The sequence below is a fragment of the Bos indicus x Bos taurus genome, chromosome 11, assembly GCF_003369695.1.
Source record: "Bos indicus x Bos taurus breed Angus x Brahman F1 hybrid chromosome 11, Bos_hybrid_MaternalHap_v2.0, whole genome shotgun sequence".
NCBI classification, from domain to species: Eukaryota; Metazoa; Chordata; class Mammalia; order Artiodactyla; family Bovidae; genus Bos; species Bos indicus x Bos taurus.
Genome location: NC_040086.1, coordinates 61,082,464 through 61,108,321, shown reverse-complemented (window position 1 = coordinate 61,108,321; position 25,858 = coordinate 61,082,464). Strand labels below are relative to the sequence as shown.

The window sequence follows — 25,858 nt, the reverse complement described above, 5'->3', positions numbered from 1 at the left end:
TCCTGTGGACTGTAAGGAGATCAAACCAGTGAATCCTAAAGGAAATCAACCCTAAATATTCTTTGGAAGAACTGTGGCTAAAGCTGAAGCTCCAAAACTTTGGCCACCTGATGTGAAATGCTAACTCACTGGAGAAGACCCTGATGCTGGGAAAGACTGAAAGCAAAAGGTGAAGGGGGTGGCAGAGGATGCTGCTGCTGCTGCTAAGTCACTTCAGTCACGTTCAACTCTGTGCAACCCCATAGATGGCAGCCCACCAGGCTCCCCCATCCCTGGGATTCTCAGGCAAGGACACTGGAGTGGGTTGCCACTTCCTTCTCCAATGCATGAAAGTGAAAAGTGAAAGTGAAGTCACTCAGTCATGTCTGACTCTTTGTGACCCCATGGACTGCAGCCTACCAGGCTCCTCTGTCCATCGGATTTTCCAGGCAAGAGTACTGGAGTGGGTTGCCATTGCCTTCTCCGGCAGAGGATGAGATGGTTAGATAGCATCATTGATTCAATGGACACAGATTTGAGCAAATTTCGGGAGACTGTGGAGGACAGTGGAGCCTGGTATGCTGCAATCCATGGGGTCACAAAGAGTAGGACATGACTTAGCAACTGAACAACAGATCACAGTATAATCTGGAAAAGACAGTTTTTAAAGTTCCCAGTTTTATTTTTATACTTGTATATAATTGATAACAAGATGTCTTCCAAATTAGGATACTGATAAATTTTAAATACCTATGGCAGCCATTTTGTTTTCTTTTTCTATTTATTTTTTAACTGGAGCATACTTGCTTTACAATGTTATGCAGCAGTTCTTTAAATTCTTGACAATGAAATGTTTATAGAAAATGCAAAGCTATCACATTTAAAAAAATTTTTTTTTTTTATTGAGAGATAACTGATTTACAGAATTTTTTTGTTTTCGGTCAAACCTCAACATGAATCAGCTATAGGTATACATATATCCCCTCCCTTTTGAACTTCCCTCCCATCTCCCTCCCCATCCCATCCTTCTAGGTTGCTACAGAGCCCCTGTTTGAGTTTCCTGAGCCATACAGCAAATTCCTGTTGCCTATCTATTTTACATACGGTAATATAAGTTTCCATGTTACTCTTTCCATACATCTCACCCTCTCCTCCCCTCTCCCCATGTCCATTAAGTTTATTCTCTATGTCTGTTTCTCCATTGCTGCCCTGTGTGTGTTAGAATACGATATTTATCTTTCTTTCTGGCTCACTTCACTCTAAGAATTTCTAGGTTCATCCACCCTCATCAGAACTGACTCAAATGTGTTCCTTTTTATGGCTGAGCAATATTTCATTGTGTATATGTACCGCAACTTCTGTATCCATTCCTCTGTCAATGGGCATCTAGGTTGCTTCCATGTTCTAGCTATTGTAAATAGTGATGCAATGAACACTGGGATACGTGTCTTTTTCAAGCCTGGTTTCCTCAGGGTATATACCTAGGAGTGGGATTGCTGGGTCATATGGAGGTTTTATTCCTAGTTTTTTAAGGAATCTCCATACCGTCTTCCATAGTGGTTGTATCAATTTACATTCCCACCAATAGTATAAGAGTGTTCCCTTTTCTCCGTACCCTCTCCAGCATTTATTGTTTGTAGACTTTTTGATGATGGCCATTCTGACCTGTGTGAGATGATATCTCATTGTGGTTTTGATTTGCATTTCTCTAATAATGAATGATGTTGAGCATCTTTTCATGTGTTTGTTAGCCATCTGTATGTCTTCTTTGGAGAAATATCTGTTTAGGTCTTTTTCTCCCTTTTTGATTGGGTTGTTTGTGTTTCTGGTATTGAGTTGTGTGACCTGCTTGTATATTTTGGAAATTAATCCTTTGTGAGTTGTTTCATTTGCTATTATTTTCTCCAATTCCAAGGACTGTCTTTTCACCTTGCTTATAGTTTCCATTGCTGTGCAAAAGCTTTGAAGTTTAGTCAGGTTCCATTTGTTTACTTTTGTTTTTATTTCCATTACTCTAGGAGGTAGGTCATAGGGGATCTCACTTTGATTTATGTCATCGAGTGTTCTGCCTATGTTTTCCTCTAAGAGTTTTACAGTTTCTGGTCTTACATTTAGGTCTTTAATCCATTGAGTTTATCTTTGAGTATGGTGTTAGGAAGTGTTTTAATTTCATTCATTTACATGTAGCTGTCCAGTTTTCCCAGCACCATTTATTGAAGAGGCTGTCTTTTCTCCATTGTATATTCTTGCCTCCTTTGTCAAAAATAAGGTACCCATAGGTTCATGGGTTTATTTCTGGGCTTTCTATCTTGTTCCATTGGTCACTGAAATTGAAGCTGTGATCAAAAATCTCCCAAAAAATAGGACCAGATGGCTTCACAGGAGAATTCTACCAAACATTTAGAGAAGAGCTAATGCCTATCCTTCTAAAACTCTTTCAAAACATTGCAGAAGGAACACTTCCAAATTCATTCTATGAGGCCACCATCACCCTGCTACCAAAGCCAGACAAAGACAACACAAAAAAAGAAAACTATAGGCCAATATCACGATGAACATTGATGCAAAAATCCTCAACACAATTTTAGCAAACATAATTCAGCAACACATCAAACAGCTCATATACTATGATCAAGTTGGGTTTATTCCAGGAATGCAAGGATCTTCAATATATGCAAATAAATCAATGTGATACATCATATTAACAAATTGAAAGATAAAAACCATATGATCATCTCAATCAATGCAAAAAAAGCCTTTGACAAAATTCAGCACCCATTTATGATTAAGACTCTTCAAAAAATAGGCATGGAAGGAACCTACCTGAACATAGTAAAGCCATATATGATAAGCCTAGAGCAAACATTATTTTCAATGGTGAGAAACTGAAAGCATTCCCCCTAAGATCGGGAACAAGAAAAGGGTATCCACTTTCACCACTATTATTCAACAGAGTTCTGGAAGTCCTAGCAGTAAAGTCCTTACAGTAAATACTATAAGGTTCAATCTGTGCCATATTCCCCTCATGGGGAGAAATTTGTATGTACTGGGGTTTTTAACTGGAAGTAATGATGGGACTGAAAATGCCAATTGCAATGCAACTAAAATATTGGAAGAAAATGCTATAGATGGGAAATATTTTAATTTGGCATTATACATCTCAAGAATGACATTCTTACTAAATGCAATACTGAAATATGACTTATTATGTAACATATTGTTTTTATAGGTTAATAACACTTTGATTTGAAAAGCTGACATTCTGTATTCTTAAATCTTGAAATTGGGATTTATTTATAGGCTTAAAATATAAAGTGAAAAGTAGGTGTATTTCAGTTTTTTCTACAGTGGGAAATTATACTTCATGTTTAGTCATTTGTAAAGTGTTCTATGAGTACAAAAAATTCCATGGACAGAGGAGCCTGGTAAGCTATAACTCATGGGGTCCTAAGAGTTGGACATGACTTAGTGACAAAACCATCACATGAACACAAAGAGAAAAAAAAAAGAATGACTAGTTACTACATTTATGTATTCATTCTCACTTACCTGGACTGTTTTTGCAGAATGATCTGCATGATTTAAGGTGGGTCTATCAGCGTCTGAATCAGACTCTGTCTGCCTCAGGGAAGTACGTTTTTTCTTTGCAAGGTCTGCATCTCTATTGTACAGGTATCCAAGTTTAGGAGTGGGAGATAAACTTGGTTTTTTGACAGGTGATTCAGGATCTGATCTGCATTCTATGGGTCTGGAATTATCTAATTTTTCTTGCTCTAAAGTACCACTGATGTCTAGATTCTGAAGCTTTTGCTCATCTGTCTCCTCACAAATAAAGGGTGGAGACACATCTTTCTTCTTATCACTGACGTATAAGTCACTTAATTCTAAAGTCTCTGTTTTCAATAGTCTCTTCTTGCCTAACGAAACTTGTACGTGGTTTGAATCTGTATTGTAACATATTCCAGGGTCATCGGATCCTGAAGTCCTTCCCGAGCTCTGCTGGGACTTCTGGGGTTCTGTGTCACTTTTAGTCCTGCGACAGTGCGGAGAAGCTGTGTTTGGACTGACGTGATCATCAGGAGTCTGATGTTCACTTTCTGACTCTCCAACTCCACTATCATTTACAAATACAGAGTCGTCCTGGGATATGAAGTCGACCGCTCCACTGGGAGGCTGCTGCAGTGGAGGCTCCCGTTTCAGGTCACTAAGCTCTGCATAAAATTTTTCCTGGTCAACAGAACTATTTGTATCTGTTTCATAGTTTCCAACTTTATACGTGCTTTTACTGCTGTTTTCTTCTATTTGAACAACATTCAGTTCTTGGCCACTGAAATGTGCCCTTATTTGATAGAGATAGGTCATAACAGTCAGTTTATCAGGAATTGCTAATAAAACCATATCAGAAGGTTCCAGTAGTCGCGAAATTCCAATGCTGGCAAACCCATCATATGCCTTCAGAGCAAAGAAAAACAGAAGATATATTGAAGAGTTAAGACAATCCATACATTTTAATTTTTCAGAAGAAACTTAAAACATCACCACTATCCTACACATTTTAAAAACAGCAGAAACAACAAAATAATAGATGTTAACTAAACTTATCGTGGTGAGCATTTCACAGTGTATATAAATATCAAATTATTATGTGGTACACTTGAAATTGATGTAATATTATATGGTGATGATACCTCAAAAAATGTTTAATGAGAACAAGCAAAAATGAGAGTTAAAAATTAAAAATAAAACCTTAGAATTGATTTTTGTGATTAAAAAAAACTAAAGTATAATGAAATAATAAATCATCTGGAGCTTTATTATTCTATCAACCTCTTTTCAGTGATCATGTAATTGCAGTGATTTGTGACGATAAAGTACGGGTTGATATTCCAAAAGAACTAACTCTTAGATTGCCTGGTATAAAATACAAATAACTGCTATTTAAGTCTAGAAACAGAAACATTTTTTAAATGCCCGATTAAGATTTATTTTCATGATGAGAAGAGTGACTGCATTTTCACTCTATCCATTTTGGAAAGAATGAAATGTTTTGAGTAGGACAACCTAGTTTAGAATGTGAGGCTGCATTGTATTACTTTTGTTAGCCTTTAAATGACTGTGGCACATCAGGTTTTTCTAGTTTTGAAGAATCAAAGCTGTTTCTCAATTTACAATTAATTATTACTATGCTGAACTAACTCTTGAAAACAACGCTGTGTTGCTAGGAAGCACTAAAAATACAGCTAAACACTGAGATATGCTCTTGGAAAAAGTAAGGACCTTCTAGCTATGTTCTTGCTTTGGGATGTAAAATGTCTAGTCTTTGTAACAACCTAGATATAGGATAGTAATTCAAAGTTTTTCTAAAAAGAAAGTTTAGGAAATTATGTAACAACTCAGAAGGCATTAGTCTTTTGAACGTACGTGTTAAAGTGTATTTCTACCTCCGAATTTAATCCTTGTATTGTATTCTTCCTATAGTTTAATAAATGTTATGGAATAAGTAAGAAAGAAAATGAAAAATAAATTGTTATATTAAAACCTCTTCAATTTTCACAGCACTATGTTTTATAATATAGATACCTCAAAATATTGACTTGAGAGAATGGCTCAGTTGGTATGCATGTTTCGGCCTGTTCATTATTTTACGTGTTTTAGGAAAATTAAAGTCATTTTCTTCTTCACGTGTCCTGACAACTTGATTGACAGACATCAATTGCAGACCATCAGGAAAAGCACCACAGGCAGTATTCTAAACATTTCCCAATTATCTAAAACACTCACACACTGGTTAAGATCAGATGTCACAGGTAAATACCTTGTTTATTCAGCACTTTTTACAGACCTGGGAAAATGATTTGCTTCTTTGTGGGGAATCTCCTGCTGGTGTTTTGCTTCATGTGGCAATTTATTTTATGCACACTAATTGCAGTTAAAAAAACATTTAAAAACAAACCAGGTTTCTTGTAAGTGAGGTCAGGACTTTATAAAGGAATTTTAACCTCTTCTGCAATGGTCAATCATCTACTGTCTTAGCTGTTGATGTGTAGAGGAAAAAAGGTCTTTCACAGAAAATTGTCTTATTCATTGTTAAATGTTATTTAATTGGTAAGGAGTCACTGCCAGTTTGTTATGCATCTGCCTGCATGGAACTTAAGACACAAGCATTGTTTCTTGTCCTGTTTTAAGTCCAATTAAGGGCAGATGGGGTTATCGGGAAGAACCATGTGAAGTTGGAAATAAATATGCAGGTAGCAACTGATACTCAATGTAGATATCAGGTAAGAAGTTGCAAAGTGATGAAAAGGAAAGTATAACAACAATTATGTATTGAATTGTGCAATGAATAGGATCAACTAAATTAAAATTCTTTCAAAAAGCTATAATTATCTGCCCTTTAAGATCTGAGAAAAAAATTTTATGAGATATATTTCTGTTTGTAGTAATATGTAAATCCAAAGTATGGTCATCATTATTAAGTTTCTGAAAAAAATAACATAAAGAAGTATAACTTACACCCTAATGAAATTCCTCATTCTCTTTAAAAATATATAAATAGGTAAAATAAAAACTGTTTTTCAAAATTTTAAGCAGTAACTTGAAAGCTTCATTTTATAAAAAATAATAATGGTTTCTTTTATAATGGTCTTATCTGCATTTAAATGAGTTTATTCAAATGCAAGAAAATGCAGGTAAAGAACTGTCTTATTTTAGGAAACAGTTGTCTCCTGTATCCACCGGGATTGATTCCAACACCTCCTGCAGATACCACAATCTTGGGATGCTCAAGTCCCTGATGTAAAATGGTGGAGTAGAGTTAGCCTTCTGTATCTGAGGATTCCACGTTCACAGATCCAGTGGGCCAACCACATAAGTTAACTGATGAAAAACAAGGCATTTGGCTTTAATAGACACAAGTTCCTCAAAATCATATAAGAAATAATTCATGACAATGACTTATTTTGACGCATGATTCCTATAAAGAAAATTATACTGACTTTTAAAGATTACCTTTTCTGGTAGCATATTTCAATTTAAAAAACTGATTTTAAATATATTTCTCTAAGGCCAGCATCATGCATTTGCAAATAAACAAGAATTTTTTTAATGGAAATATAAATTTTTAGCTTTAGAGAGCAACACAAGTAAGAAAAAATTGATTTAAATAATCATCTGTTGATTGAACTTCTATCAAGTTTCCCTTTATAGTCTTTTTATCACTGGTGGTTTTAATTATTTAGAGTAAATTAAAACATTTAACCTAGAGATTATTAATTACTTTGTCCCATTAATTTTTGGGGCAATGAACCCCTTCTCAGAATAATGCTTTAATGTGCATAAAATACATATGATTACAAAATAAACCAATTATTGAAAAATAAATATTTGAAAATATTAAAGGAAATGGAATTTGAGAAACAATAAATGTACTTTTTATGGATGTACCAACTACTACAATTATGAAGAAGTGATGAGCTTAAAAGGTAATTGTAGATGTTTGCAACTGTCAAGTGATATGAAAACATCTGAGATTCTAAAGGTGAAAGTCTCAGGCGTAGCTAATACTACAGTGATTTGTTATGCCTAAATTCACAGTGGTATGTCTAAATTTATAACTGAAGAAAATGCTAAATTTCAGTTAAAGAATCGAGAAAATAAAATTTTTCCCCAAGCCATGATTGAGGATCCCCTCAAGTCTATCCACAGCTCTTGCTCTAAGACAATGCTTTTCAGTTGAAGAATTCAATTCAGCAGAAAAAAAACATTAAAGTACCTGCCATATGTTGAGTTAGGTGCTTCCTCCTTTCTTACATGTGGCGCACACAGAAAACTGCAATATTGTGCTGCACTTTGGGGGTACACAGTTAAGTCAGCCTGTAGCCACAGTCAGGTGGCCCAAAGGGCTCTACCCATTCAGCCCTATCCAGCTACTTTCAAGAATGAAAGGATCAACATTTTTCCCAAACCAATTGGGAAGCTCTGACCTCAGTACATTAATTATGTGGAAAAAACTGTACAGTTTACCAGAAAAGGGGGGGAAAGTGGGAAAAAAAAAAAAAGAAAAGAACCAGTGTTCATATCTTGTTGCCTCTGGGAACACATGCATTCTTTTTTGCACACTCATCAGGCTCCTGCTTTCATCCCTTCCCAACGGCTTTTTCTGAACTTGCAGCACAACAGTTTGAGGTGCACTTTTTAAAAGCTAAATCTTGCTAAAAAGCTAAATAAAAGCAACATGCCTTAACAAATATTTAACAGTTAATGAAGCTCTTACACACTATTATCATCAGATGCCAGGCTGGCATTTGTGATTTTTAAAGGCCATGACAAACTAGAGTAAACCATGCATCCTACTTGAACTGCAGGGAACAGACTGCCTTCTGTGAGCTATAGTTAGGACCTCACAAAACAACCTCACTTTCCCCAAATTAATAAAAGCCTGCAGAGAAGGCAAAATTGAAACTATGCATTTTTTTTCCTTTGGCAATTCTTACCTTTTTGTTGTTCTCTTTAATGTCTTGAGGATTCAGAGACTTGTAGTCACTGAGGGAGAAAATGGCACAGTAGGTACATACAGTAATTGATAAAAACAGCTGTTTTTACAACAAACTGAATCTTAAAATCTGACATTCAGTAACACCAAAGAGTAACTAGCAATTTCACAGCAATTCAATCAACACAACTAATAGAGTGGAAAATTAAGGAAATAAATAAATAAAAACAGTGATTACAAGTTCCAATGCCTGAAGCTTTCCATTTAAAACAGAAGTTAAGGCAGGGGACCAGCGACTAGTCTTGACAACCAAATTCATCATGAGGCAATTCTTTGTTGTCAGTATATAAACAGCTACAAGCTTATTTGTCTCATTTTAATACACACACAGTTTTCATAGTAACTTTAAGTCTGTTTTTTATATGACATTAAGGAAAAAAATAAGCTCTTTGAAAACAGAAAAAAATGTTTTTCAGCATCAAGAAGGAAAAACTGTTCTGAGATATGGGTAATAAAAAAAAATCAAGTATTTCAGGACACATGATAAGAAATTATTTTATGCTATTTTTAAAAAATAACTATTATTAGCAAAATAGTTATAGGAATGGAAAGTTTTTCTACTTACATTAAATCTGGTCTAAAGTGGTGTAATATTGCACAAAAAGATAAACCATTCCTCCACGATGTAGTAAAATTGGTGATTTTCACTCCCCGATAGTTTTTTGTAACTTCTTTGCACCAAACAAGTAACGACTGACTAGCATTCGGCTTTCGTCCCAAAATAGGACTTGGTATAGGACTCGGCTAGAAAAAAAGAAAAGAAGAAAACATTAAAAGAATTTACTGGAAAATGAAAATTAACATTAATTGACCTAACCAGATCATTTGAATACTTTGATGTCAGTTTAAGTCCTTCAAAACTGTCACTTAAAGACAACTGTAACCTATAAGAAAAGAGACATGAATCTTAAGCTATTATCTTCAGCTGTAGCCTATGGAGTCTGCCTGACAGAGAGGTAGATAGGCAATATTTTAACCCTATACATAAGAATAGGCCAAGAGCTACACTGATGGAAATATTAAAGTATTTAAATACTTAAGGCTAAATATCTATATAACTCTAAAATCCTAAAAAAAATTTTTCCCCCAGTGCAATCATCTACAAATGTAGTTCTTTTCTGAGTAGATCAAAAATAATGTATTTTTAAGTCTAACTGTAGCATAAATTGTTAGTAATGGAGAGATCAAAATAATAGTTTTTTAAAATACAGTAGTCAGGAATTCCCTGGTTAGAACTTCGAACTTTCATTGCAGGCACCCGGTTCATTCCCTGGTCAAGGAACTAAGATCCCACAAGCCACAAGGAGAGGCAAAAAAAAAATACAGTCATCATATTAAAAAGCAGAGACATTACTTTTTCAACAAAGGTCCATCTAGTCAAGGCTATGGTTTCCCCAGTGGTCATGTATGGATGTGAGAGTGGACTATAAAGAAAGCTGAGCACCGAAGAATTGATGCTTTTGAACTGTGGTGTTGGAGAAGACTCTTGAGAATCCCTTGGACTGCAAGGAGATCCGACCAGTCCATCCTAAACAAGATCAGTCCTGGGTGTTCATTGGAAGGACTGATGTTGAAGACGAAACTCCCATACTTTGGCCATCTGATGCGAAGAGCTGACTCATTTGAAAAGACCCTGATGCTGGGAAAGACTGAAAGCAGGAGGAAAAGCGGACGACAGAGGATGAGATGGTTAGATGGCATTGCTGACTCAATGAACATGAGTCTGAGTAAACTCCAGGAGTTGGTGATGGACAGGGAGGCCTGGTGTGCTGCGGTTCATGGGGTCACAAAGAGTCGGACATAGCTGAGCAATTGAACTGAACTGAATCATATCCATTTTAGTGGAGTGATAACCATATTCAAATGTACTTCTTACCTAGATTTAATGATGGCAAAACAGATTTAGAGTTATTACAGACATCAGGGGTTGGTAGCAATAGCACACATTAGTATGTAATTTGGATTTTGCTCAAAATATCTTCTAATTAGTGATGACTACTTTTGAATATTATTAGGTCAGTTAGATGCATGGGAGTATGGAGAAGTGCGTTTTAAATCTTAAGTATTTACTTGGTCTTCCCCTCTTGTTCAGATACTTAAAACAACAATGATGACAGCAAAACAGAGACTCATAATAAGACTTTTATCCTAAGCTTTTCATTATTCTTAAAACCATGTCATTTTCTTTTATTGGTAACAATCACATTTTGTGATGGTAACTTTTGCACTCATCTCACATGCTTACAAAGGAATGTTCAAAATTCTCCAAGCAAGGCTTCAACAGTATGTGAACCATGAACTTAAAGATGTTCAAGCTGGATTTTAAAAAGGCAAAGGAACCAGAGATCAAGTTGCCAACATCCGTTGGATTACAGAAAAAGCAACAGAGTTCCAGAAAAACATCTGCTTTATTGACTACACCAAAGCCTTTGACTGTGTGGATCACAACAAACTGTGGAAAATTTTCAAAGAGATGGAAATGCTAGACCACCTTACCTGCTTCCTGACAAATCTGTATGCAGGTCAAGAAGCAACAGTTAGAACTGGACATGGAACAACAGACTGGTTCCAAATTGGGAAAGGAGTACGTCAAGGCTGTATACTGTCACCCTGCTTATTTAACTCATATGCTGAATACCTCATGTGAAATGGTAGGCTGGATGAAGCACAAGCTGGAATCAAGACTGCCGGGAGAAATATCAATAACCTCGGATATGCAGAAGACACCACCCTTATGGCAGAAACCGAAGAGGAACTAATAAGCCTCTTGATGAAAGAGGAGAGTGAAAAAGCTGGCTTAAAACTCAATATTCAAAAAACGAAGATCATGGCATCCAGTCCCATCACTTCGTGGCAAATAGATGGGGAAACAATGGAAACTGTGACACACTTTATTTTTTGGGGCTCCAGATCACTGCAGATGGTGACTGCAGCCATGAAATTAAAAGGTGCTTGCTCCTTGGAAGAAAAGCTATGACAAACCTAGACAGTATATTAAAAAGCAGAGACATTACTTTGCTAACAAAGGTCCATCTAGTCAAAGCTATGATTTTTCCAACAGTCATGTATGGATGTGAGAGTCGGACCATAAAAAAAGCTGAGCACTGAAGGATTGATGCTTTTGAACTGTGCTGTTGGGGAAGACTCTTGAAAGTCCCTTGGACTGCAAGGAGATCAAACCAGTCAATCCTAAAGGAAATCAATCCTGAATATTCACTGGAAGGGCTGATGCTGAAACTGAAGGTCCAATACTTTGGCCACCTGATGGGAAGAAGTGACTCACTGGAAAAGACCCTGATCCTAGAAAAGATTGAAGGCAGGAGGAGAAGGAGACGACAAAGGATGAGGTGGTTGGATGGCATCACTGACTTGATAGGCATGAGTTTGAGCAAGCTCCAGGAGTTGGTGATGGACAGGGAAGCCTGGCGTGCTGCAGTCCATGGGATCACAAAGGGTCAGACACGACTTAGCAACTGAACTGACTGACTGAACTGAGCAACTGAACTGAACTGATGGTAACTTTGGAGGTTAATATAATTGAAAACTGAAGAATTAATGCTTTGAACTGTGGTGCTGGAGAAGACTCTTGAGAGTCCCTTGGACTGCAAGGAGATCCAATAAGTCAATCCTAAAGGAAATCAGTCCTGAATATTCATTGGAAGGCCTGATGCTATACTTTGGCTACTTAATGGGAAAAACTGACTCACTGGAAAAGACCCTGATTCTGGGAAGGACTGAAGTTGGGAGGAGAAGGGGACAACAGAGGATGAGATGGTTGGATGGCATCACCGACTTGATGGACATGAGTTTGAGTAAGCTTCGGGATCTGGTGATGGACAGGGAAGCTTGGCGTGCTGCAGTCCATGGGATCGCAAAGAGCTGGACACAGCTGAGCAACTGAACTGACCTGATAAAACTACTAAAACTTTCTGGACTTTAAATATTGCTAACAAGAGTGCTGGCTATAGAGGTAAATAGAAGCCTTATAAAATAAGGTGAAAGGAGAACATTATTTACCTTAATATAATTTGAGTTTAATAAGGAAATCACTCTTGCCACACGGCTTACTTAAGAAAGACCAATGATGCCCCCATTTGACAAAAGGATGTTAATGCTAAACAATTAAAATCATCAACCTCACAAAATTAAGATTTGTATATTTACTCCTCCTGTGAGAAGACTAGTAAGAAACATGAAGGACGTAATTTCTTACTTTTTATTAACCATCCAATTGTGTGCATGCTAAGTCACGTTAGTCATGCTAGCTCTTTATGATCCTATGGACTATAGCCCACCAGGCTCCTCTGTCCATGGGATTCTCCAGGGAAGAATACTAGAGGAGTTGCCATTTTCTCCTCCAGGGGATCTCCCCAACTCAGGGATCAAACCCATGTCTCTTACCTCTCCTGCACTGGCCGGTGGGTTCTTTACCACTTGCCCCACCCGGGAAGCCCAACTATCTGATTAACAAATTGTTATATAAACAACCATGTATCTAGCAAAGCATGGTTCTTTAAATAATTACCCATACAAAGTCCATGCTGAAAAATTTCCAGGTCATAAAAATCAACAAATTTGGCTCAGCTCTACTTAATATGAAGAAGTAAATAAAAACAGTATTCCCAATCTAGGATGGAATTTACTTTAGAATAAATGATAGCTCTTTTAACTTATTGACCTAGCTTATATTAAAATGAACTTTTTTATTCTTTCTTGCAATGCAAGGCATGTGGAATTTCCCTGACTAGGGACAGAACCCATACCCTTTGCAGTGGAAGTGTGGAGCCTTAACCACTACACCACGAAGGAAGTCCTAAAATGAACTATGAAATATCTTTTTTACCTAAAAGTGACTCCTCACTGTGACTTTCAAATCCCTCTAGTCATTTAACCTAAAACTGCAATGAAGAATGGGCTGTGAGTGAGTCAGGGAATCAATGAACTAGGCACAAATACATTTTTTAAAAGATTTTCTATTATTTTAAAGATTACCTATTAAAATGGATATATATATATGTATGACCAAGTCCCTTCACTGTTCACCTGAAACTATCACAACACTGTGAACTGGCTATACCCCAATAAAAAAATGTCTTTTGGTGTTAAAAAACATAAAAATAAAAGAAGAAAAAAATGGTTTTTCTAGATCAAATTATACTATTAAGGTATTGATTCATTCCAAGCATAGTTAGTATGCCCACAGGCCAGATAATTTGCAATTATCATTACACTCAGGCTTCCCACGTGGCTCAGTGGTAAAGAATCTACCTGCAAGGAATGGAACACAGGTTTGATCCCTTGGTCAGAAAGATTCCCAGGAGTAGGAAATGGCTACTCCCTCTAGTATTCTTGCCTGGGAAATCCCATGGACAGAGGAACCTGGCAGGCTACAATCCATGGGTCTAAAGAGTCGGACATGAGTTAGCGACTGAGCATACACACACACATCATTACACTGCTTACTTCTAATCATTAATAGCATGTACATAAGTAAAGTACTAGATGGCATCGTCACCGTGCTGTAATCTAGAGTGGCTTTCTGTACTTAAAAATTGAGGAAAATCTACCATGTCATTATAATTATGAGTGTATTCTTGTTTCTAAGAACATTCAACATGAAAAGGCTACAAGAACTAAAGTAAACTGGATTTATTCTAACACAGAACCCTTGTATTAAAACATCTCACAGGGATACTTACTGCACTTTCAAGAAAAAGAAGTCATACGTAATTGAAGAAACTGATGAAATTATAAGCCCTATAAAATGGTCGTGTTGGTTGCAGGAAAAGAAAGCTGACATAGAGTCACTGTTTGATGAGTCATCAACTTCACAAACACTGACTTTTCATCTCGTATTTTGCAGAGGGTAATAAATAAACAGTCAAATCATTTCAAAATCTTGGTACTTGTCTCATAGTGCCTCAAGAGGGCTTCCCTGATGGCTCAGACAGTAAAGAATCTGACTGCAATGCGGGAGATCCAAGTTTGATCCCTGTGTCAGGAAGATCTCCTGGAGAAGGGATGGCTACCCACTCTGGTATTTTTGCCTGGAGAATTCCATGGACTGAGGAGCCTGGTGGACTAGAGTCCATGTGGTAGCAGAGTCAGACATGACTGACCAACACTTTCATAGTAGCAAGATTAACCTCCCCTGCCTCTCACCCATTATGCTCATTACCACTCTTTACCTTGATCACTTTGAACCAAACTGACCTCTTAGCTGTTCCTTGGATACCCCAGGCATGGTCCCACCTTAGTACCTTTACACAGATTATTACAGTTACACAGTATATACAGTAAACTCCAATTATAACCATTTTTATCAGGCGTATTTTATCCCCCCAACCCCCACCCCCATCTAATAATGCAACCCATCTCTGCTGCCCAACACCAGCCCTGCACTCATGACCTTCCTTTCTTTGCTCTAATCTTTCCACAGTAGTTGTAATCTTCTTACAGTTCATATACTTTATTTTGGTCATTACCAAAATGCACTTATTGGTCATACTTATTGCTTATTACTTGTGCATCCTCACAAATAAAAGGGCTATGAGGGCAGGGATTTTAGTTTGTCTTATTTATTAACCTATCGCAGAACAGTTCCTGGCATATAGTAGGCACTCAGTAAATACTGTTAAATGAATCAATGTACACAAAACATTTTAGCACAAAGCATGGCACATAGTAACGGTTTGATAAATGTGAACCCCAATTATTATTACTACCATTGATACATTATCAGTATTTGATCCCTATTTTTGAGGGTCTTAGTGGCCACAGGACTGGAAAAGGTCAGTTTTCAGTCCAATCCCAAAGAAAGGCAATGTCAAAGAATGCTCAAACTATCACACAATTGCACTCATCTCACATGCTAGGAAAGTAATGCTTAAAATTCTCCAAGCCAGGCTTCAGCAATACATGAACTGTGAACTTCCAGATGTTCAAGCTGGTTTTAGAAAAGGCAGAGGAACCAGAGATCAAATTGCCAACATCTGCTGGATCATCAAAAAAGCAAGAGAGTTCCAGAAAAACATCTATTTCTGCTTTCTTGACTATGCCAAAGCCTTTGACTGTGTGGATCACAATAAACTGTGGAAAATTCTGAAAGAGATGGGAATACCAGACTACCTGACCTGCCTCTTGAGAAACCTGTATGCAGGTCAGGAAGCAACAGTTAGAACTGGACATGGAACAACAGACTGGTTCCAAACAGGAAAAGGAGTACGTCAAGGCTGTATATCGTCACCCTGCTTATTTAACTTCTATGCAGAGTACATCATGAGAAACGCTGGGCTGGAAGAAGCACAAGCTGGAATCAAGATTGCCAGGAAAAATATCAGTAACCTCAGATATGCAGATGACACCACCCTTATGGCAGAAAGTGAAGAGGAACTAAAGAGCCTCTTGATGAAAGTGAAACAGGAGAGTGAAAAAGTTAGCTTAAAGCTCAACATTCAGAAAACTAACATCATGGCATCTGGTCCCATCACTTCATGGGAAATAGATGGGGAAACAGTGTCAGACTTTATTTTTGGGGGCTCCAAAATCAGTGCAGATGGTGACTGCAGCCATGAAATTAAAATATGCTTACTCCTTGGAAGGAAAGTTATGACCAACCTAGATATATTCAAAAGCAGAGATATTACTTTGCCAACAAAGGTCTGTCTAGTCAAGGCTATGGTTTTTCCAGTGGTCATGTATGGATGTGAGAGTTGGACTGTGAAGAAAGCTGAGCACTGAAGAACTGACGCTTTTGAACTGTGGTGTTGGAAAAGACTCTTGAGAGTCCCTTGGACTGCAAGGAGATCCAACCAGTCCATTCTGAAGGAGATCAGTCCTGGGTGTTCATTGGAAGGACTGATGCTAAAGCTGAAACTCCAATACTCCGGCCACCTCACGTGAAGAGTTGACTCACTGGAAAAGACTCTGATGCTGGGAGGAATTGAGGGCAGGAGGAGAAGGGGACGACAGAGGATGAGATGGCTGGATGGCATCACCGATTCGATGGACATGAGTTTGGGTAAACTCTGGGAGTTGGTGATGGACAGGGAGGCCTGGTGTGCTATGGTTCATCGGGTTGCAAAGAGTTGGAGATGACTGAGCGACTGAACTGAACTGGAAATTTTAAAGGCTATGAATTCTTCAAGATAGTGGAAAACTTTTTTGCAAACAATGCTTTAACTAGAAGGTAATATTGATACTCTAAAGGCAAAAATGGGGTACTTGGAATTTTTGACAATCTTTTTTATGGGTTTAGTAGAAAAAAAAGAAGCAATGAGTGACTTTGTAATCTATTGTTTTCCAAAGAAAAGAAGACACCAAAATCTGGCCATTAAGGGCAGAACCAAACTATTTAAAAGTTGTTTTTTGTATTTTTGCAATGACCAGATGTATCAGGAGGCATGTCTATTTAACATTTTAGGAAAGTAAAGTGCAGATTTTACAGCTGACTTTTTTTATGCACTGAGAGGAAATATCTTAAAGCCATTCTAATGGTAATCTTATGATAAGAATGATGAGAGTCTGCACAATTAAGTGATCCTCCCAGTTTTCTTGACTTCTCCAGTAGCTCAGTGGTAAAGAATCTGCCTGCAATGTGGATGTGGGTTCGATCCCTGGGCTTGGCAACCCACTCCAGTATTCTTGCTTGGAGAAGTCCATGGACAGAGAAGCCTGGAGGGCTATAGTCACAGGGTCTCAGAGAGTCGGACACAACTGAAGCATGCACTGAGCATGCAGACCCAGTTCTCTCTCAGTCAAGCCACTTTGTGGATAAAATTCCATCATCTCAGTTTTACTGAGAACTACAGAAGATGTCCGGAGAAGGCAATGGCACCCCACTCCAGTACTCTTGCCTGGAAAATCCCATGGATGAAGGAGCCTGGTGGGCTATAGTCCGTGGGGTCGCTAAGAGTCAGACATGACTGAGCAACTTCACTTTCACTTTTCACCTTCATGCTTTGGAGAAGGCAATGGCAACCCACTCCAGTGTTCTTGCCTGAAGAATTCCAGGGACGGGGGAGCCTGCTGGGCTGCCGTCTATGGGGTCGCACAGAGTCGGACACGACTGCCGTGACTTAGCAGCAGCAGCAACAGAAGATGTCAAGCATCATGCTTATAAAGTCAATTTAAAGTGGTAAGAGTAGAAAGGAACAAGGACTTGAAACCAGTTTGACTTGGTAGTTCCACGTTCTAATACAGATAATATTAATATATTATTTCTGTTAACACAGCATATTACACAGAGTACTAAAGATAGTAAGGCCACCTAATTATTCTTGCTAACAAGAGAAACAGGATCTCTTTAAGGAAATCTAGTCAAATAACTTGTTGCAAAGTTTTCTAAATTTCAATAGTTGTAAAAAATTTGCACAAGAAGGGGCGACAGAGGATGAGATGGTTGGATGGCATCACTGACTCAATGGACATGAGTTTGAGTAAATTCTGGGAGACGGTGAAGGACAAGGAAGCCTGGCGTGCTGCAATCCATGGGGTCACAAAGAATCGGACACGACTTTGTGACTGAAAAAAAACAAGAAATTTATATTCCACTTTTTTCTACTCTACCCCTCTGACTATGCCTACCTCTTTGGCTGTTTCTCCTTCTTCCACTAATACAAGCATATATTCCTCTAGGTATTGCTCTAAATAGTTTTCTCTCTCCACACTTTGAGTTGATTCACTCCCAGGACTCCAACCATCACTTCCATGCAGATAATTCCCAAATAGACATTTATAGCTCATACTACCTCAAGCTGACATTTCCAGCTGGCTGTCCTTCCTGCCACATAAAATTCAAACTCAATATGTCCCAAACCATAATTATACTTTTCCCTTATAAACTGCTTCATTTTCATTATATCTGCAAACTATATCACAATTAAATTGTCCCAATCATCTAGACTCTTAATCTCAGAATCAGCTTTGAACTCTTCCTTCACCTATCATCCTTTACTAGTTAATTCATGGCCAATTTTTATTGTACTGTTGTAATGTTTTTTGCCATTTATCTTCTTTTGCCTAGGTGATTGCAGAATCTTCCTAATAGGTCTTCCTTTTTCCAAATTCTCCCTTTTCTGATCCACTGCCATAGAAACAATTTAAAAATGCAGGTTGAAGTCTCTAATGGCTCTCAAAAAGTGTCAAGTGAAAGTCGCTCAGTTGTGTCCGACTCTTTGCGACCCCATGGACTATACAGTCCATGGAATTCTCCAGGCCAGAATACTGGAGTAGGTAGCCTTTCCCTTCTCCAGGGGATCTTCCAACCCAGGGATCGAACCCAGGTCTCCCACACGGCAGGTGGATTCTTTAACAGCTGAGCTACCAGGGAAGCCCTCCAGAACATACAAACATGATGTCAAAATACTGAGCACTGAATAGCAAACTCTTTCAATGTTTCTACCCTCTAGACCACTCATTATTCTCTACAATCACTCTGCTTTTCTGCCTACCTCCCAGATCCCCCACTTCCAGTCTTTGATCATACAGATTGTCACCCAACTACGAATATCCTCTGTCCCAAGTATAGCTACTACAATTCCACCCCACTTTCAAGATCAAGTTCAACTGTCATCACCAACATGAACTCTCATTCCAACTCCTAGTCAGCAGGAGCATTTTTTAATTGTTCCTTTGATTCTGTATGTCTCTTATAATATTTTTACTACAAAATATTCAGTTCTTCTTTCTACAAAAAGACTAACTTTTCATTTACTCTTAAAGTATATTCTGAGAGCCTACTATGTCCCATATGCAATATTAAAATCTATACATGGACTAGCTCATTTAATCTCACAGCTCCTCTGAGATAGTATTGTTACTTCCAATTTCAGTTGAGGAAACTGACATTACACATCTCAAATTGGAGGAGTTACAATCTATACTAAGGTGTTCCCATTCCAGAGCCTGTTCTCTTAAGCAACACAAATTTCACACTTTGAGATAGAACAGTTTTAGGACCTCAATAAAAACTGTCAGTTTTTTGAGACTAGTTAATTGCCTCAGTCAACTTAAGTTTTTCAGAATTTAGATCACAGCCCGTTGTACACTAAATTAATTGATTTTTAAAAAGGTATTCAACCCAAGAGAAACCTAGGAGTATTCTATTAATAAAACCCTTTGCTCAGCCTCTTGGATTTTAGATTACTGATTGGAACCAGAACTAGAACTAAGTACACAGCAATGAGATACACACTACCATTGCTGAAGCTGCAGAAATTTTGGTCTCCCTTCTAGTGATTCTGGGGAATCTTCTCTCAACTGTAAATCATTGCAAATGGTTGACACTCCCTGGTGGTCTAGTGGTTAGGATTCGGCGCTCTCTCTCATTGCAAATGGTTGAGGGAACTTTGGATAAATTTACATTTGGTAAGCCCAAAACAGCAGCAGTGATGAGAACAAGAATACTTGTATCAGTACTGTTCCCACCTTTTCTTCAAAGTGTGTTTATTTAAATAACTTCATTTTATTCTCATAGTAAAACTGAAAGTTGGGCTTTGTTATTCTACTACCAGACAATTAGAAAGATTATTCTGTAACAGAATCATATTGAGAGGTACTTTTGCTAACGTGAAAGTAGGACTAACATTTGAACACATTTTTAAAAATGCAAACAAATCTTAGACAACTTTACACAACCTTCTAAGAAATGTCCAAGCCAAGACTTGGACTGACCAGAAAACCAGAGGGAGTGAGACTCTCCTTTCTTAATCACTGATCTGGAAGAGTGAGTGAAGAGGTAGAACTGTACCTTAATAGTAATATGATCTCCTCCACCCTCAAAAGTAGAAAAAACAAAATAATAAAGATAAGAGCACTAAAATATATAACAAAGAATACAGCCAATATTTTATAACTATAAATGGAATAAAACCTTTCAAAATTGTGAATCACTATGTTGTACACCTAAAACTTATATAAATATTGTACAGCAACTAGCCTCAATAAAAATGAAAACAAAAACTAATGAAACAGACAGTAAACATGCAATAAAAAGGATTAATAAAACCAGAAGTTGCTTCTTTGAAAAGACAAAATTGATTAAAGCCGTAGCATGACTGACCAAGAAAAAAAGAGGGAAGAAATTCCTAGAAAACCATAGCTAGAAGAAATTAAAAAAATTAAAATGGAGAGTTCTAATACTCTTAAAGAAATTGACTCTGTAATTAAAAACCTTCTTATAAAAAATTATGTTGGCTTCAATGACAAATTCTACCAAATACCCAAGGAAGAAATATCTCCAACATTACACAAATTCTTCTAGAGAACAAGAAAAATGAATTTAACTCCCCATCTCATTTCATGATCCAAGCAAATCTTTTTTTTCCCTCAAGGTACTTTAAAAAACTTTTTTATTGAAATATAATTGATTTACAATGTTGTGCTAATTTCTGTGACTTTCAAACCCCTCTAGTCACTTAACCTGAAATGACTCAGTCATACATATATATACTATTTTTCATATTTTTTCCCATTTTGGCTTATCACAGGATACTGAAGACAGTTCTTTGTGTTACACAGTAGGACCTTGTTGTTTATCCATCCTATATATACTGTTTTGCATCTGCTATCCCAACTTCCCCCACTATCCCTCTCTCCTACCCCTGCTTGGCAACCACAAGTCTGTTCTCTATGTCTGTGAGTCTCTTTCTGTTTCATAGACATATTCATTTGTGTCATATTTTAGATTCCTCATATAGGGATATAATATGGTATCTTTCTCTTTCTGAGAAAGACATCTTTATCTATTCATCTATCAAAAGACATTTAGGTTGTTTCTGTTGTATTCTATTGTATTCATTTAGGTTGTCTTGCTATTGTAAATAGTGCTGAAATGAACACAGTGGTGCATGTATATTTTTGAATTATACAACTCTGGATATATGTCCAAGAGTGGATCCCTATCAAATTACCCACAACATTTTTAACAGAACTATAACAAATAATCTTAAAATAAAACAAAGCAGGAGGCATAATCTTCCTAAACCTTAGATAATACTACAAGGCTACAGTAATCAACACATCATGCTATTGGCACAAAAACAGATATATGGATCAATGGAACAGAACAGGGAGCCCAGAAATAAACTCACATACCTACAGTCAATTAACCTACGACAAAGGAGGCAAGAATAAACAATGGGAAAAAGACAGTCTCTTCAGCAAGTGGTGCTGGGAAAGTTGGACAGCTGCATGTAAATCAATGAAGTTAGAACACGCCCATACAACATACACAAAAATAAACTAAAAATGGCTTAAAGACCTAAATATAAGACATGATACAATAAAACGCCAGAAAAGAACATAGGTAAAAAAAATTCTCTGACATAAATCATACCAATGTTTTCTGAGGTCAGTCTCCCAGGACAATATAAATAAAAGCAAAAAAACAAACAACAACAACAAAAAAAACAAATGGGACCAAATCAAACTTACAAGCTTCTGTACAGTAAAGGAAAACATAAACAGAATGAAAAGCCAACCTGCAGACTAGGAGAAAATATTTGCAAATGATGCAACCATCAAGGGCATCAAAATATATAAACAGCTCGTATAACTCAATAACCAAAAAACAACCCAATCAAAAAATGGGCAAAAGACCTAAACAGACATTTCTCCAAAGAAGACACAGATGGCCAATAGACACAAAAAAAGATGTTCATCAGTGTTAATTATTAGAGAAATGCAAATCAAAACCAAGCAAATCTTAATAGCAAAATTCAGTAGGATAAGACAAAATTACAAAAAAGTCATGAATATAGAGGCAAAAGTCTTAATGAAAATATTAGTATATTGAATCTACTACTACTACTAAGTCACTTCAGCCGTGCCCGACTCTGTGTGACCCCATTGACGGCAGCCCACCAGGCTCCCCCGTCCCTGGGATTCTCCAGGCAAGAACACTGGACTGGGTTGCCATTTCCTTCTCCAATGCATGAAAGTGAAATGTGAAAGTGAAGTTGCTCAGTAGTATCGACTCTTAGCGACCCCATGGACTGCAGCCTACCAGGCTCCTCCATCCATGGGATCCTCCAGGCAAGAGTACTGGAGTGGGGCAATTTATAAATTGAACAAACTGGACTTAGCACAGGAATGCATATTTGACTTATTATTAGCAAATCTATTGAAGTAACTTGCCATATTAACAGATTACAGGGAAAACATGCAGAAACCATCTAAATAGAGAAAATTAATAAAATTTTATGCTCATTTATATTCTATAAAATAACCTTGGCAAACTAACAGTAACAAAAAAATTCCTTAACTTGTATAAAGACTATAACAAATATCACAATGGTAAAATATTCAATGCTTTCCCTTTGAGATTGAGAATCTTTCACCACTTTTATTCAACATTGTACTGAAGGTCCTAGCAGTTGCATTAAGGCTGGAAAAATATATAATGGTATAATTATTAGAAAAGAAACAAAATTACAACTGATATTATTTATATATAATGTGATTATATAGAAAATCTAAAGAAATCTACAGATAATTGATTCGAATAAGAGAATTTTAAAAGGTTGTAGGATATAAAAAACAATGTACAAAACCAATTGCATTCTTATACACCAACAAAAGCAGTCAGAAATTAAAATTTTTAAGGTATTTTATGTTAAAGTACTAAGAAATAAACCTATAAATAATGTGCATGACATCTATAAAAAATCTATCAAGCATTATTATGAGAAAATAATGGAGATCTAAACAGATTGAGAAATATACCATATTCATGGATTAGAAAGTTCAATTTTGTAAAGATACCAATTTTTTTCCAGGGAGAAAGGGTTAACCAACAGACCTAAACCCTTTCTTCATGAGGAAATGACCTCAGTTTACTTTCTAGCATATTTCCATGGGAATGTACTAGATAAGATTAATATAAAATGTCAGATTTGTTATCAAGCAACATTATTTATTGCAAAAATGACCCTATCTTAATGAACTACATCTGGATTAGTTAATAAATTGTAAAAGCCTACTGAAAAACAAAGGCCATAGCTTCCCTGTACTTAGTGAGATTCTTGTAAACAAATGAGTCCCTTGAGGGATCTGACAGTTGGATATATCGGCTGTTACAAGATCTTACATTTTATAATCTTACACGCCAGAGTAGTCCACATTTACTTACCAGGTTTTCTCACATTAAAACCAAACAGTTCATGGTGGGGCTAAAATATGGCGCTATGTACCTGATGCTATAATGCTAACATGCTGCATCTCCTATCTTTCCATAAAGGTAAGCAAACCTGGTGTCAGATTTTATACATATACATATATATAAAACAAGGAGCTTATAATCAGAATATACACAAAAAAACCCCTACAAAACAGCAAGAAAAAAAAGGTAATCCAATAGAAAAATGGGTAAAAAAACAGTTCAACGAAGAAAAAAATCCAAATACCCAGGAAACATAAGAAAATTTACTCCCTCACATTAGTATTCAGTGAATTGAACAAGGAAGGCACTACTACATATTTCCCTTGAGAAAGGTTAAAAATGTTAAGTCTCTTAATTAAAATGAAACTAAATTTTAATAAGATTAAAAATACCAAGTGTTGGCCAGGATGTGGAACAAAGGGAGCTCATAAAGAATTGATGGAAAAACTCTGGCATCAACTGCTATGGTAAATTTGAAGATGCACATATCCTAAGACCCAGAAATTTTAGGTTTATATCCCATGGAAATGGATGCTTACACAGAACAGAATACATGTTCAAAACCACTTACAACATGTAGTGGTTTATTACTGTTATCTTAAAGTGAATATTTTAAATTTTTCTCATTTTTAATACCTAATAATGTATATATCAATAGGTATAAAACAAAACCTTTTTGGGCCTTCAATAAACTAAAATATGTTTTAACTCTGGTAAAATACACACCATATAGTGTTTACCCTCTTAACCATTTTTAAGTGTACAATTCAGTATTCCTAAGTACATGCCTATTGCTGAGCAACAATCACCATCTCCAGAACATTTTCCTGCTTACAGAACTTATCCATTGAATAGTAACTGCCCATTTCCCCTTTCTCACAACCCTTGGCAATCACTGGGCTTCCCTTGTGGCTCAGCTGGTAAAGAATCTGCCTGCAATGTGGGAGACCAGGGTTTGATCCCTGTGTTGGGAAGATCCCCTGGAGAAGGGAAAGGCTATCTACTCCAGTATTCTGGCCTGGAGAATTCCATGGATAGTATAGTCCACGGGGTCACAAAGAGTCGGATACAACTGAACGACTTTCACTTGGCAGCGACCATTCTACTTTCTGTCTCTACAATTTGACTAGTTTAGGTACCTCAAATAAGTGGAATCACACACACCTATCTTTTCGTGACTGGCTTATTTCACTTAGTATAATGTTCTCAGCGTTCATCCATGCTACAGCATATGTCAGAATTACCCTTCTTTTTAAGGCTAAATGATATTTTATTACATGTCTATACCACATTTTGTTTATCCATTCACTTGTCAATAGACACATGTGTTGCTTTCAGGTCTTAGCTAATGTGAATAATATTGCTATGAATATGGGTCTACAGTTATCTTGGGACCCTGCTTTCAAGTCTTTGGGGTACATACCCAGAAGGGAGATTAGTGTATTATATAACTATTTTAAAACTTTTGAGGAGCTTCTATAGTGTTTTCCACTCTTGCTGCATCATTTTACCTTCCCACCAATAGCTCAAAAGGTCTCAATTTTTCCACATCCTTGCCAACACCTTGCTATTTTGGGGGGTGGTTCTTTTGGGTTTTTGTTTTTGATAAGTGAAAGCCGCTCAGTTGTGTCCAACTCTTTGCAACCCCATGGACTATACAGCCCATGGAATTCTCCAGGCCAGAATACTGGAGTGGGTAGCCTTTCCCTTCTCCAGGGGATCTTCCCAACCCAGGGGTTGAACCTAGGTCTCCCGCAGTGCAGGTGGATTTTTTTACCAGCTGAGCCACAAGGGAAGCCCACAAGGGAAGCCCACTCTTGTTTTTGATAAAAGTCATTCTAATAGGTGTGAAGTGGTGTCTCATTGTGCTTTTGTTTTGCATTTCTCTAATGATTAGTGATATTGAACATCTTTTCACATGCTTATTGTTTATTCATATATCTTCTTTGGTTAAATGTATATTCAAGTCCTTTGTTCATTTTTGAGTTGTGTTGCTTGCTTTTTGTTGTTGAGTTTCATTAAGTTCTCTATATGTTTTGGATATTAATCCATTATCAGACAAATGATTTGCAAATCTTTTCTCATATCATGTAAGTTGCCTTCTCACTCTCTTTAATGTGTTTTTTGATGCATAAAAGTTTCAAATTTTCATGAAGTCCAAATTATCT

At 37.0% G+C, this 25,858-nt stretch overlaps 1 protein-coding gene across 8 annotated transcripts in view; it reads right to left on the bottom strand.

Moving 5' to 3' along the window:
• The window catches only part of EHBP1 (EH domain binding protein 1), a 355,442-nt gene that overhangs the window by 91,887 nt on the left and 237,697 nt on the right, over positions 1–25,858 (bottom strand). For all 8 annotated transcript variants that reach the window (XM_027555607.1, XM_027555611.1, XM_027555610.1 and 5 more), the window contains 3 exons: positions 9,096–9,274; positions 8,472–8,520; positions 3,529–4,431 (listed from right to left, as the gene is read on the bottom strand). In XM_027555607.1, the coding sequence (XP_027411408.1) occupies positions 3,529–4,431; positions 8,472–8,520; positions 9,096–9,274 (1,131 nt within the window). The remainder of the gene's footprint in view (positions 1–3,528; positions 4,432–8,471; positions 8,521–9,095; positions 9,275–25,858) is intronic.